The sequence below is a fragment of the Dendronephthya gigantea genome, unplaced genomic scaffold (assembly GCF_004324835.1).
Source record: "Dendronephthya gigantea isolate DGI-Jeju-01 unplaced genomic scaffold, DenGig_1.0 000061F, whole genome shotgun sequence".
NCBI classification, from domain to species: Eukaryota; Metazoa; Cnidaria; class Anthozoa; order Malacalcyonacea; family Nephtheidae; genus Dendronephthya; species Dendronephthya gigantea.
Genome location: NW_021163071.1, coordinates 978,234 through 993,845, shown reverse-complemented (window position 1 = coordinate 993,845; position 15,612 = coordinate 978,234). Strand labels below are relative to the sequence as shown.

Sequence of the window (15,612 nt, the reverse complement as noted above, 5' to 3'; positions counted from 1 at the left end):
TGAATCTGATGATCGAGAGTCAATTAGCCTTCACACGATGACGAATGTGCCGCCATTTTTGGGCCTTGTCTTTAATTTTAGGCTTCATTTATTGTTTAAATGGTCTATGGACTCCTAAAAAATTATTCATACATTGCTATTATTGCTTAAACGCATTTAAGAAAATTAAAAGTAGCCCAAAATGGCGCATATACGTCATCGTGAGAAAGGCTAATTAGCCTATGTTTTTCCCTGAACCCTCAGGCAAATATCACATCTTCCCACACACGGCAAGAGTCGACGAGAGCCTTTGGCTACTCAATTTTTTTGTCCCTTAAACTAACAAGCTGACCAAACAGCGTTTGGTTAAACAAAAATGAGTGATAAAAACCAATCAAATCTTATAATTCTCGATCTCGTTTGACCAGGAGAGATAGGTACACACTTACCTCAAATGAATGAGAATCCTACTGATGTAACACTCGTTTACGATATTTAAAATTAAAATCTTACGCCATCGCCAGAAATATATCTTTACGCAACTGCAACAGTCATACGAATTTAATACTCTTTATATAGATAAAAAATATTTGCGTGTAAACTAAGAGAGCAAACTTGCTAAGAAACCAGTGTCACGCATAAGGATTAAAAATAAACACACAAGGCTTCCTACTGACCAATGAAAAGGTACGAATAACAGGATTAATGAAACTGGTGATTGAGAACATCAAGTGCATAGACAGCTTGAGCTGTTGGGTACAAAATACAATTTTGTTAAAAATAAAAGCCTAACAAGTTGTTACTTACAGCTTGTTCACAATCATGTTCCATGCAAGTGCTGCAATACAACATTTGTCATTATTCACCTGTGTGTACACGGGTTCACGTGATCGCGTGAAACAGTGGGCCAATGGAAAACCTATCCCAAAATTACTTCCCTCACAAGACAACCGCAAACAGCCCTCCACCAGGTTCAAATGGTTGTAAGTTTGTTTCGCGCCTTTTTCGAATTGTTCAAGCCCGTAAAGTTGTGTATCCCCCAAAAATAAGTCATGATACAATAAAGCAAAAATATTTCTATTAAATATGCATATTCTCTTACTTTTTGTGCTACCTATCTTTTTTCTTTCTAGCATCCAATTTCGAATGTAAACTCATTATTTCAGATTCTAGTCTCTGATTAGTCCTTTTAATCGTTTGGTATTTTGATTCTACCGCCTAAAACAAGGCAAAAAAATTGATTACAAATTTGTACATTTCAAATTGCGTTTGACTACCTATTAAAGAGCTCCTGACAATAGGGGTATACGTCAATTTATTTGTACCAGTAAAGGTTTGAGGATTCCTCGTTTTAAGATAATAGCACGATATTAAAGGAATACCAAATGATTTTCCGTGCAGGATTGCGTGATCCATGCACGCGGGATGTTGCGAGACTTTCGGAAAGCGTGAAAATACACGAGCCGTAGGCGAGTGTATTTTCACGCTTTCCGAAAGTCGAGCAACATCCCAAGTGCATGGATCACGCAATCCTGCACGGAAAATCATTTGGTAATTGTTTTATAAAATAACTGTAGTGAAACAACGGTTAACTTTATTAAAATTAAATTTCGCGTGCAGGATTGTCTAAAACGCGTGCAGGATTGTCTGATCCTGCACGGCTATTGACCAATCACATTGCGTGTTTCACTATAGTTATTATATAATGCGAATTACCAAATAATCACAGGTTTGCGGCTTTTGGGGATCGATCTTTGGGCTTGGATGTCAAACTCCACTAATTTCAGATCAGTCTCCCCCTCCGGCGAGAGGTTGAGCGAAGCCTGGGACATAATTTTCATGAGGGCTTTTTCGTTCCCTCTTCCACTGACCATTGTCAGCTTTTTCGTTCCCTCTTCCACTCCTCTTGTCATAATTGTAAGGATATTGCACTCCTTGTATGGCTTTTGTTATTATCGTAAAATTCATTGCAAACATTTGTGGACAAAGTACAACCTTTCCGGGTTCTTGTAAGCTTAGGGCAAATCCCCCTCGCCCCCCTCCCGTCAGTAGCCTCCCTCGATAGTCCCCTCAGTAGCCTGGTCTCTGCTATATGTTCATACTTTCAGAACCATGCTGACTGGAATTTGGGTAACTGCAATAGCACATATATATAAACATAGATAAACATATAACTAAAAAAAATATGTTTTAATAACAAGATTCCCAGCTTTTAACTCACGTCAAGTTTATCTTTCCAAATTTTCTTTATGCTTTCGATTAAATTCTTTAAATCTTTTATCTGGTGCTCCTGAAAAAAACACACAGACTTTTTTAAAATACCTATAATACCTCAAGATATCAGAGTTTAACTTGCAACCAACCTTTTGTGCTGAAATATTTTCCAGCTCTGAGAAATTTGATTTAAGACACAGCAGTTCTGCATTTTGTTCGTTGATTAGCAAACGTGCATCTTTAAATAAAGAAATATTTAACGAGTCAAACCAAATAAACTAATAAATCGCCTACAAAAAGAATTAGCTGAGTCCCAGTGAAATCACTGCCATGCATGCATCACGCATACCCTCTAATTCTTTTTCGTAAACGTGTAACTTCGCTTCAGCCTGTGGCGATTTTTCAACTGTTGTTCGCAAAATATGAATCAAATCCCGAAGTTGCTCTTCTCTCTCGCCCATCACCAGTAAATTGCCTGCTTGCGTGTCAGCCTTGAATTACCGAGGATTAGAACATTACATAACTGTTAGAGATATTTGGATATATTTGAGGATGCTAAGAGATAGTTTGTGTACATTTTAGTGCATTCGGACGTGGAATCTGTTTCTGACGGTTGGACCAAAAAATGAGTCTTACTAGTATGTAAGATAAATTTAGTTTTTTATATTATGGAACCGAATAAATCACTGAAAAGTAGGATTTACTAGAAATATTGGATCAAAATGGAGAATGACTGGGACCTTTCATAAATACTACAAACTGTATACCATTTGAGGTGGGTACAAAGCAGTTGACTCTACGTGAACTGGAAAGAGATACCTCGGTCGCCATCAATCTCGTTCCCCGAGCCCTTGGCTCTTGGACGGTCTGGATTATCCCAGAGCCTTTGCTTTCTCGCCAGAGGAATCGCGGGCTCGGGGAACGAGATTGCCGGGTCGCCATGCAAATTTGATGTCGAAATAGGTGCCTGTCTTTACGACCAACGACAGGGTCGACAAAAACAATAAAAAGAGACTGGCACCGGTGCCCACTCCGGCTTCAAATATGGCGGCCAAATAAAAATCAATATCGTCCCAGTATTTAGAGTGAACTCTATGTATGAACTCTACAATGCAATCATCACCTTTTCCTTCAAAACTTCATTTTCCTTCTCTAAGCGCCGGAGAAATGATAGATCATTTTCAAGTTGAAATATCTGTGCTTTCGACGCCTTTACTTCCTAGATTTGTAAAGAAGCAAAATATATATAAAAGATATATCATATATATTATTTTCAACAGTCATTTTAGATTAAATTTCCTGTCTGAGGATTGGCTCCACTCACTTACCTCATTGGCTATTCTACATTTCTACGTAGTCCTAATACACGTAGTCGATAACTCGTTTTTAAATACGATCACGAGCCTCGAAAGATTACCATTTGTCCGTCTTACCTCTCGTAATTTTTCGTTCTCTAAACGAAAATCTTCGACCTCGGCCTCTAGCTCTAGTTTTTCTGAAGTCAATGTTTCGTTTGCTTTCGACAGATTGCTATATTGGGGAAAAAATTAACTATTCATTATGAAAACCTTTTTTGAAAATTGTGCTCACATTTAAAAATGCCAGCAAAGTATTTATTTTACGAAGAAAGAACCTAATATCGGAGCTACAATACCTCATTATTTCCGCTTGTTGCTGATTCCAAGATTCTGTTTTTTCTTTCAACTGTCTATAATAACGATAAATTGAAACTAGTGACAAAAGGGATATAATCTTCTCAACACAATTTGCTCTAAAAGCATCGTAATACCTGTTTTCTTTAACTTTTTCTCTGCATGATTGTTCCAAGTTAGCAACTTCTTTTTGAAGGACGCTTAATTGATCCTTCTGTTGAATTTTATAATGTTGGCATTAGGAGGAGAAGTTACATGCCGTTCCAAACAAACTAGCTTGGGTTTAAACATTAAAAGAGTGTGGGTCAACAAAATGGCGACAACATAACATACAATGTGATGGGGTTGCTGAAACTAAAAGGTTTTCTGTGGCTTCATGTCGCAAGCGGAAATGTTTTGCTGGATGGAGTGCTGAATGCAGTGAACCTACAAAGACTGGAGCGATAACTGGCGGTTATCTCCCAAGGTTATTTGGTCGCCATCTTTGACGTATTGGGCACGATCGTCGCCATGACAAAAACAATGGATATATACTGACACTGGTGCCCAATTCCGCTTCAAAGATGGCGACCGAGTTATAGTTCCAGTTCACATAGAGTTTTGAGGCTGAATGTACCAAGCTATATATCTGGGGGGGGGGGGGCTTTTTCCCCCAGATGTCTATAAATACAGAACTTAGTTTATAAAGCTTTTCATCGCCAATTTATAAGGAGGGAAATGCTTGACAATTTTTAGGACCCAGCACGGAGTTTCGATTTACAGATTCCTACAGTTCTCATTTACAAGTTTTCCGCGACATACCACAGCAAATAGTTCCTCTCTGACAGCATTAACCTGGAAAACCTTGCCAACCAATCTTCTGTTTCTAGTTGCATGAAGATCACATTTATGTCTTTCGAATAAGAGTTCACTCTGAAGTAATAGCAGTTCTTTGCGAAGTATTTTTATTTCATCTTTGGGAGGTGAACCTATAACATTCATATGATCAGACGACCATAATTAGAAAATAGTTTACATATACAATATCCATTGCTTATCCACACAATATGTAGACCATGCATAATAAACAATTTCCAAACAAAGCAGGCTTCTAATTGGTACGTGGACAAAATACCTCCAAAGTGAGTCCAATCAAGTCCTTCCTGGCTTGTTAGCGGTATACTGTAAAAGATAAAACACCGTACTTTACTAATGATGATTTTATACTGAGGATGATTTTTTGAGTATATTAAATCAATACTGTCACAAGACGACAATCCCACATAATGACCAACCAATGAACTATATGGTCACCGATATACTCCTTTGATAATCTGTTTGTTAGTTCTCGGGAAATAAGCAAAACCCATATCTGTTTGGCCAAGGATCGTATTTGTGGTATAATTTTCAGAAGTTGTACTCAATTAAATCCTCCCTCCATAATTCCTAACAAAACCCAAGGAGTCTAAATTCTACCTTACTTATATGCAAATATGCATCTTAGACAATTGAGGGAAGGGGCAGAGACAGCCCCCCTAGATTAGACAGTACTTGGGATAAGTCGGTCAATTTGTACTCACGAGTCATCAAATCGTTTGCCCCTCAATTTGTTTTGGCTCGTACTCCTATGCTCACTCACATACCTATTCAGTTTTCCTTGTTGTAAATTTTGCCCAAACAGCAGATAATGATCAAGCAATTGTGCAGGAGACAACTGACTTTCCCAATCCGCATTTTTCTTGCTGGAACCCCCAGAGCAATTTTCCAGACAATGGTTACAAATATTTGTCGTAAACGGCTGCAACGCGTCTAGAATATCCCACGGGAATTTCGACAATGAAAGTTTTTCCGCAGATGGTCGAATTGGAGTCTCAGGTTTTTGTTCTGATGGATCACGAAGTGTATCGTCTACAATCAAGTCAAAACTTGACTTCTCTCTATCTTTCTTGTCGTACTTGCTCGACTCTGAGGTGGCATGCCCTTTTTCTTTAACGGGGGTTGCCCGTGGGTTTAATAGTATAGGGGGAGTATTGCGACCACATGTTGACGAGTCATCAATGACCGCGAAGCTATTAGCGGTATGATGGTTAAAACTTGATCGTCTCGAGCCCAAGGGGGTGGGGGTTTGCATGCTTAGTCTCGCATCGCTCGCTTCATGACTGGAATGGTTGAGCTGGCCTGGGGTAGTGTGGCCTATCGAGACATCGTGCACGCTTCCAGAGGGCGAGGTGTTTTTAGACGATGGGGGTGTGGTCAGGCTACATAAAGTTGTAGGGCTATTAATCATTGCAGAAGATGCCACCAGAGGGGTGATACTACTTATATCGGTGCCACTATCAACAGAGCTCTCATCTTGTTGGTAGGTCGCATTTTGTAAGGAGGTTCCAGTTTGGGTCGCCATGTCTAATCTTTCATCTTCACTATTCATAGCTGGCTGCATGCTGTTGTCCGAATTTGTTAAGATTCCTGAGCTCTCGGACATTGTAACTTCTGACGAGCTTTGTCTTGAAGTACACACTGATGATAAAGTCTCACTTTCCTGCAAGTGACAAGAAGTTGGCTCCAGCGAGACCTTCTCGCAGTCAACTATAACATCATGTGGCTCCTTACTTCGCCATCTAAATTTGAAAAAGTTTCTGTTTCACAAAATCAAAAAAAATTCTTTAGCAATCATTCACACAACACTCGTGTTTTGCCTAGAATTAATACATTACCTGTCTTTGCCAGTTTCAGATTGATCAGTTTCTGTTATTAGCCAAGGGTGGAATTTGACCCACCTTAAAAGCAACTATAAAGAAAAACAAATCATATATATTAGATGAAATAGGATGGGAAATTCTAACAGTGGCAATTCTTAAAGTTGGACAACTCTACAGTCACAGTGACATTTTTAATTTGTCACTAAAATATAAGAAAGATTTTGCCCTGGGGAGCAGCAGGCTTCCTGAAAATATATAGATTTTGGACATTTGACATTAGATAACCTGGTTGCTTGAGTTTCATTCTTGTGCCTTAATTGCTTTTACCATGAAATTCTAACTCTTAGAATCCTAACGCGATCATACCTCAATAGATCTTTGAACATCCTTTCCATGATTAGATTCAAAGAAAGACTTCATGAATGTTACAGTATTGTTTGGATACATGGCATAAAAACGGTGAAAAAATACATAAACAGCGACTTTTAAATGAAGTATGTGTGTGTCTGGAGTGATCCCTGCAAAAAATAATGGAAATTCTCTTTTTCGTGTCTTTCTGTAGTGATCTACAGAAACCTGATGTGATTGGGTGTGTTTTAAAGGGATTTCTACATTTCACATCTCCTGATCCTAAATGAAACCCAAACAAAGTACACATATATTTTCTATAGTAGTAATAAATAAATAACCAACCCCTTTGTCTTGCTGTATATAAGAAAAGTCTTTCAAAGATGTCAAAAAAATCCTCCAAAATTGAACCAACAAGAGATGGAACAGATGGAAGCAAGGCCGTAATAATCAATATTCCAGTTACTAATATTACAACATCATTATCCACCTTCAAAAGTAAGTTTTTATTATTCTTGGAGACAATAATCAAAATAGAAACAAGAGATCAATCAAGGTAGACTAACAAGAGAGGCTTTTGATGAAAGATTAACCATAAAAAAGGTTAACCAGTGTGGTAGTTCAAAAATTTTAACCAGTCTGACACAAATGCTGCTCTCAATTCAACATATGGACGTAAAATTGACTGAACTTAATTAAGTAATATTTACATAAAATAACATAACTATCCGTCAATCTAACTACAAACTATGCAATGTTGACTGTGTATACGACCACCCACAAACCATAATCTTACCTTCAAACACTTGATAAATGTATTGAAAAAAGAGGTTGATATTATTGTGTGACGCCATGATGGCTAAAACAAACAAGGAATATTATAATAATCAACCATTATACAATAACAATGCTCTGATTATGTTAACCAAGTACCGGTATTATACCTGTCGCTGAATTATATTCCATAGTAGCATTAAAGTGGCGTATCTTTTTTCAGGATTCTTCAAACCTTCATTCATTTTCTCAAATAAAAACTACAATAAAAGAACAAATGTTATTTGTCATCAAAAGAAAATTATTCAAGAATTTAAATCTCTCAAAGCCATTTTGAAACAGATCCACATGCCTATAAAGAATTGAAGTTATGTTTTTTTCATTTTCTTTAGAACTGATTCACTATTTGAATATGTTTAACCCATTTTATGTCTATTTTGAATGTAGTTTTCCATTTTTTTATATAAATTATCCTCACAACTCCCTTTTGATATTTAATTCTGCTATTAAGAGGGTCAACAGACCTTTTCATAATGAAGTCAAACACAGAAAGCCCAATGTTACATGAAGTTTGATAGTCCCACAAAATGAAAAAGCCAATCAAGCTTGGTGTAAAATAAATCAGACTTTCTGCATTGTCATCATTGAATTTATTGTGAGAAAGAGAGGTTTATACCTATCGCAATTGGGTAATATACTGCAAAAATTGCCAACACACAACGCAGGAGTGAGGTCAAGTTAATAGGTCGAGTTGCCATATGAGGAAGTCTATAAACTCTCATCTCACAAAATGAAATGTAAAATCTTAAACAGGTGGATAAGTGAAAATTAAATAACACTCTCATCTCTCTGGAATGAGTCAACTTGAATATTATGCACTGAATATGTAGTTGTAGACAGTATCTTTGTATTAAAGTAAAAAACATTTAGTTCGCTTGCTGAATAAAACGACAGACTTGCTTTCTATTTTGAACTTATCCACTGTTTAGGCTAAACAGGCTTGATACAACTGGCCCCAGAGTGACAGCTCTTGTGTACACGTGGCCTTGAAACCAGTACCATGAAGGAATTACCACTAGTTTGTCTATATTACTACCACTAGTTTGTCTATATTACTTTAAAACTGTGAAGCTCAAAACCAATAAGATGCAATATATCATGGCAACAACTTTAAAACTAGACAACTTTTCATTGAGAGAGTTAAAATCGAGGTCTTCAACAGGGTGGTGGATATTTATATTGTAACAGAGAATCATCAAATGACTATATGTGTAACAGTTTTGTTCAAAATGGTTCAAAACACATACTAATCAGCTAAAAAACTACATCTTCACAATTCAAAACATCTGACAAACATGTCGTTAATTACCATACTAAAGACAATACCTACATTCACATGATTTTGTTGACTCTGATCCAAGAGTATTTCTCCCGCCGCTCGACAACTGGTTTTCACATACAGATTAAATAAATCTCCCATAATTGCATGGCACTGTTTGGATCCCGAGAGCAACAATTGATGTATTGCTTCTTTGGCCTCCTCTTTTTCCTGGATAACAGCTGAGTTCAATTTCGCCAAGGGTATCTTCCAATCAGGTTTAGAGATATCTCCCTCGATGCTTGAGCTCGATGTACTGAATTGGCCCGCTGAATTGGCCATGATTTTTGATTTCTCACTGAGTTTGCACAACTCAACAGGGTTACTGTTTAGAAAGTGCGTGTTTAACAGCATATTGTGTCATTTTTCTGTGTTGATCGCAAACACGAGTGATGTATAAACATCTCATTATGACAATAAGATTTCAATGACTAGACATTAACGTCTTCTGCCATTGTTGGACAAAATAGCAGAATGCGTCAATGCGATAAATCTGGGAAAATTTGAAAGCGTGTGTTTCCACTTTTTGAGATCATGATTTCAGATCAGTGTTTCAGATATGGCAAAGGGTTATATTTTCATGTTACGAGGGTTCGAAATATACATTACATATATTAGCATAAATTATATAAATTATATAGTGTGTATAGACACTGTATATACACACATACTATATACATATATATTATATAGTTATATGCTTCTATGGTTATATGGTTATGTGGTTATATGGTTATGTGGTTAGTGGTTATATGGTTATGTGGTTAGTGGTTATATGGTTATGTGGTTATATAATTATATGGTTATATGGTTATATGGTTATGTGGTTATATGGTTATATGGTTATGTGGTTATATGGTTATGTGGTTAGTGGTTATATGGTTATGTGGTTAGTGGTTATATGGTTATGTGGTTATATGGTTATATGGTTATATGGTTATATGGTTATATGGTTATGTGGTTAGTGGTTATATGGTTATGTGGTTATATGGTTATATGCTTATATGCTTATATGGTTATGTGGTTAGTGGTTATATGGTTATGTGGTTAGTGGTTATATGGTTATGTGGTTATATGGTTATATGGTTATATGGTTATGTGGTTATGTGGTTATGTGGTTATGTGGTTATGTGGTTATATGGTTATGTGGTTAGTGGTTATATGGTTATGTGGTTATATGGTTATATGGTTATATGGTTATGTGGTTATATGGTTATGTGGTTAGTGGTTATATGGTTATGTGGTTAGTGGTTATATGGTTATGTGGTTATATGGTTATATGGTTATATGGTTATATGGTTATGTGGTTATATGGTTATATGGTTAGTGGTTATATGGTTTTGTGGTTATCTGGTTATATGGTTATGTGGTTATATGGTTATATGGTTATATGGTTATGTGGTTAGTGGTTATATGGTTCTGTGGTTAGTGGTTATATGGTTATGTGGTTATATGGTTATATGGTTATATGGTTATGTGGTTATATGGTTATATGGTTATGTGGTTATATGGTTATGTGGTTAGTGGTTATATGGTTATGTGGTTAGTGGTTATATGGTTATGTGGTTATATAATTATATGGTTATATGGTTATATGGTTATGTGGTTATATGGTTATATGGTTATGTGGTTATATGGTTATGTGGTTAGTGGTTATATGGTTATGTGGTTAGTGGTTATATGGTTATGTGGTTATATGGTTATATGGTTATATGGTTATATGGTTATGTGGTTAGTGGTTATATGGTTATGTGGTTATCTGGTTATATGGTTATATGCTTATATGGTTATGTGGTTAGTGGTTATATGGTTATGTGGTTATATGGTTATATGGTTATATGGTTATGTGGTTATGTGGTTATGTGGTTATGTGGTTATATGGTTATGTGGTTAGTGGTTATATGGTTATGTGGTTATATGGTTATATGGTTATATGGTTATGTGGTTATATGGTTATGTGGTTAGTGGTTATATGGTTATGTGGTTAGTGGTTATATGGTTATGTGGTTATATGGTTATATGGTTATATGGTTATATGGTTATGTGGTTATATGGTTATATGGTTAGTGGTTATATGGTTTTGTGGTTATCTGGTTATATGGTTATGTGGTTATATGGTTATATGGTTATATGGTTATGTGGTTAGTGGTTATATGGTTCTGTGGTTAGTGGTTATATGGTTATGTGGTTATATGGTTATATGGTTATATGGTTATGTGGTTATATGGTTATATGGTTATGTGGTTATATGGTTATGTGGTTAGTGGTTATATGGTTATGTGGTTAGTGGTTATATGGTTATGTGGTTATATGGTTATATGGTTATATGGTTATGTGGTTAGTGGTTATATGGTTATGTGGTTATCTGGTTATATGGTTATATGCTTATATGCTTATATGGTTATGTGGTTAGTGGTTATATGGTTATGTGGTTAGTGGTTATATGGTTATGTGGTTATATGGTTATATGGTTATATGGTTATGTGGTTATGTGGTTATGTGGTTATGTGGTTATATGGTTATGTGGTTAGTGGTTATATGGTTATGTGGTTATATGGTTATATGGTTATATGGTTATGTGGTTATATGGTTATGTGGTTAGTGGTTATATGGTTATGTGGTTAGTGGTTATATGGTTATGTGGTTATATGGTTATATGGTTATATGGTTATTTGGTTATATGGTTATATGGTTAGTGGTTATATGGTTATGTGGTTATCTGGTTATATGGTTTTTGTGGTTATATGGTTATATGGTTATATGGTTATGTGGTTAGTGGTTATATGGTTATGTGGTTAGTGGTTATATGGTTATGTGGTTATATGGTTATATGGTTATATGGTTATATGGTTATATGGTTATGTGGTTATATGGTTATGTGGTTAGTGGTTATATGGTTATGTGGTTATATGGTTATATGGTTATATGGTTATGTGGTTATATGGTTATATGGTTAGTGGTTATATGGTTATGTGGTTATGTGGTTATATGGTTATATGGTTATGTGGTTATATGGTTATGTGGTTATGTGGTTAGTGGTTATATGGTTATGTGGTTATATGGTTATGTGGTTATATGGTTATATGGTTATGTGGTTATATGGTTATATGGTTATATGGTTATGTGGTTATGTGGTTATGTGGTTATATGGTTATGTGGTTATGTGGTTAGTGGTTATATGGTTATGTGGTTATATGGATATATGGTTATATGGTTATGTGGTTATATGGTTATGTGGTTATCTGGTTATATGGTTATATGGTTATATGGTTATGTGGTTATATGGTTATATGGTTATATGATTATGTGGTTAGTGGTTATATGGTTATGTGGTTAGTGGTTATATGGTTATGTGGTTATATGGTTATATGGTTATATGGTTATATGGTTATATGGTTATATGGTTATATGGTTATATGGTTATGTGGTTATATGGTTATGTGGTTAGTGGTTATATGGTTATGTGGTTAGTGGTTATATGGTTATGTGGTTATATAGTTATATGGTTATATGGTTATATGGTTATATGGTTATGTGGTTATGTGGTTATATGGTTATGTGGTTATGTGGTTAGTGGTTATATGGTTATGTGGTTATATGGTTATATGGTTATATGGTTATGTGGTTATATGGTTATGTGGTTAGTGGTTATATGGTTATGTGGTTAGTCGTTATATGGTTATGTGGTTATATGGTTATATTGTTATATGGTTATGTGGTTATATGGTTATATGGTTAGTGGTTATATGGTTATGTGGTTATCTGGTTATATGGTTATGTGGTTATATGGTTATATGGTTATGTGGTTAGTGGTTATATTGTTATGTGGTTAGTGGTTATATGGTTATGTGGTTATATGGTTATATGGTTATATGGTTATATGGTTATATGGTTATGTGGTTATATGGTTATGTAGTTAGTGGTTATATGGTTATGTGGTTATATGGTTATGTGGTTAGTGGTTATATGGTTATGTGGTTAGTGGTTATATTGTTATGTGGTTATATGGTTATATGGTATATGGTTATATGGTTATGTGGTTATATGGTTATATTGTTATGTGGTTAGTGGTTATATGGTTATGTGGTTATATGGTTATATGGTTATATGGTTATGTGGTTATATGGTTATATGGTTATATGATTATGTGGTTAGTGGTTATATGGTTATGTGGTTAGTGGTTATATGGTTATGTGGTTATATGGTTATATGGTTATATGGTTATATGGTTATATGGTTATATGGTTATATGGTTATATGGTTATGTGGTTATATGGTTATGTGGTTAGTGGTTATATGGTTATGTGGTTAGTGGTTATATGGTTATGTGGTTATATAGTTATATGGTTATATGGTTATATGGTTATATGGTTATGTGGTTATGTGGTTATATGGTTATGTGGTTATGTGGTTAGTGGTTATATGGTTATGTGGTTATATGGTTATATGGTTATATGGTTATGTGGTTATATGGTTATGTGGTTAGTGGTTATATGGTTATGTGGTTAGTCGTTATATGGTTATGTGGTTATATGGTTATATTGTTATATGGTTATGTGGTTATATGGTTATATGGTTAGTGGTTATATGGTTATGTGGTTATCTGGTTATATGGTTATGTGGTTATATGGTTATATGGTTATGTGGTTAGTGGTTATATTGTTATGTGGTTAGTGGTTATATGGTTATGTGGTTATATGGTTATATGGTTATATGGTTATATGGTTATATGGTTATGTGGTTATATGGTTATGTAGTTAGTGGTTATATGGTTATGTGGTTATATGGTTATGTGGTTAGTGGTTATATGGTTATGTGGTTAGTGGTTATATTGTTATGTGGTTATATGGTTATATGGTTATATGGTTATATGGTTATATGGTTATGTGGTTATATGGTTATGTGGTTAGTGGTTATATGGTTATGTGGTTAGTGGTTATATGGTTAAGTGGTTATATGGTTATATGGTTATTTGGTTATATGATTTTATGGTTATGTGGTTATGTGGTTATATGGTTATATGGTTATATGGTTATGTGGTTATGTGGTTATGTGGTTATGTGGTTATGTGGTTATGTGGTTACGTGGTTATGTGGTTATGTGGTTAGTGGTTATATGGTTATATGGTAATGTGGTTATATGGTTAGTTGTTAGAGGTTATATGGTTATATGGTTATATGGTTATATGGTTATGTGGTTAGTGGTTATATGGTTATGTGGTTAGTGGTTATATGGTTATGTGGTTATAGGGTTATATGGTTATATGGTTATATGGTTATATGGTTATATGGTTATATGGTTATATGGTTATATGGTTATGTGGTTATGTGGTTATATGGTTATGTGGTTATATGGTTATATGGTTATGTGGTTATGTGGTTATTTAGTTATGTGGTTATATAATAGTTATGTGGTTAAATTTTTATGCGGTTATGTGGTTATATGGTTATTTGGTTAGTGTTTATGTGGTTATATATGAAAATATGGTTGTCCGCTATTATATCACAGTTTATGGATGTATATCATGGACAGTTGTGTGGTTTTTCAAGTTACGACGCATACGTGAGTATTTTGGATGCTCTTAGGTAGTTATATCACACAATTAAAGGCACTGTAATTGTTGTTGTGGTGATCTTTTGGTTTTACGTACAATTATTTTTCGTTGCATTTCATAATATTTTTTTCCTTCAAGGAATTTTTTTAAAATTTATAATTTATAGAGGTATAACATATCAAAATTTGAAAGGAGGTTGTAAAGGCAGGTTGCCGATATATTCACGAATGAAGATTGCCACGAATTCCTTTTAAGATTTACTTTTCGTAATACTGAGCAAATGTTACCGAAAAAAAAATTACCGAAGTTGAAGGAGACGCGAGAAAAATACGTCTAAGATAATGTTTGAGCGGTTATATCGTTTCACTCGTTTGAGCGCTAAATATTGAATTTCAACACGATCTTCATGGGATTCTTACTTAGTGCGTTTTTTTAGTTTTTTTTCCAGAGGAACATATGTAGAAAGGTGAAACAGACGGGCCTATCTTTAGTTGATTCGGCTAGCTCGGATTTTTAAATATTATATATATTAAACATTTTCCATAACTTTTTCACGTACTGACACACTTTCCATCAGCAAGGTCCAGGACGTCAACGTCAATGTATCTCAAAGACTAAAACCACACGCTACTTGATCTCTGAATTAAGATTTTGGATTCGGAACAGGTTCTCCATCACACTGTCATGATAATATAGAGAAATTGTTTCAAATTATATTGCTAGGCTAAAAATGACTGGGACCAGTTTCAGTGATATATAACGTTTATTCTTTAATATAATGGTGGTTTGTACATAGAATATATATATATATATATATAATTATATATATATATATATATATATATATCCAAAATCTTAATTCAGGGATCAAGTAGCGTGTGGTTTTAGTCTTTGAGATACATTGACGTTGACGTCCTGGACCTTGCTGATGGAAAGTTTGTCAGTACGTGAAAAAGTTATGGAAAATGTTTAATATATATAATATTTAAAAATCCGAGCTAGCCGAATCAACTAAAGATAGGCCCGTCTGTTTCA

General features: G+C 34.9%; 1 protein-coding gene and 1 long non-coding RNA gene across 2 annotated transcripts; both read right to left on the bottom strand.

The window, feature by feature from the left end:
* Positions 1 to 1,042: 1,042 nt before the first annotated feature.
* Positions 1,043 to 2,240, bottom strand: LOC114530336. Its single transcript, XR_003687761.1, has 2 exons — positions 2,201 to 2,240; positions 1,043 to 1,197 (listed from the first exon to the last, which is right to left on the bottom strand). It is a non-coding gene; the product is annotated as an uncharacterized LOC114530336 (long non-coding RNA).
* LOC114530212 (hamartin-like) lies at positions 1,090 to 9,510 on the bottom strand. Its single transcript, XM_028551790.1, has 17 exons — positions 9,036 to 9,510; positions 7,816 to 7,905; positions 7,668 to 7,730; positions 7,217 to 7,361; positions 6,890 to 7,041; positions 6,539 to 6,612; positions 5,468 to 6,442; positions 4,960 to 5,006; positions 4,647 to 4,813; positions 3,983 to 4,059; positions 3,848 to 3,901; positions 3,627 to 3,723; positions 3,317 to 3,412; positions 2,543 to 2,684; positions 2,343 to 2,431; positions 2,201 to 2,269; positions 1,090 to 1,197 (listed from the first exon to the last, which is right to left on the bottom strand). The coding sequence occupies exons 1-17, from the start codon at positions 9,375 to 9,377 to the stop codon at positions 1,090 to 1,092; spliced, it is 2,787 nt and encodes a 928-aa protein (XP_028407591.1). The 5' UTR covers positions 9,378 to 9,510.
* Positions 9,511 to 15,612: the final 6,102 nt, after the last annotated feature.

What these genes read in the sequence shown, in the direction of transcription:
- LOC114530212 (XM_028551790.1), bottom strand. Translation starts at nt 9,377, where the DNA reads ATGCTGTTAAACACGCACTTTCTAAACAGTAACCCTGTTGAGTTGTGC. An exon ending in TCTGAAACTGGCAAAGACAG is followed by an intron (nt 6,443 to 6,538) that starts GTAATGTATTAA and finishes TTTCAAATTTAG; the next exon opens with ATGGCGAAGTAAGGAGCCAC. An exon ending in AAAATATTTCAGCACAAAAG is followed by an intron (nt 2,270 to 2,342) that starts GTTGGTTGCAAG and finishes TGTTTTTTTCAG; the next exon opens with GAGCACCAGATAAAAGATTT.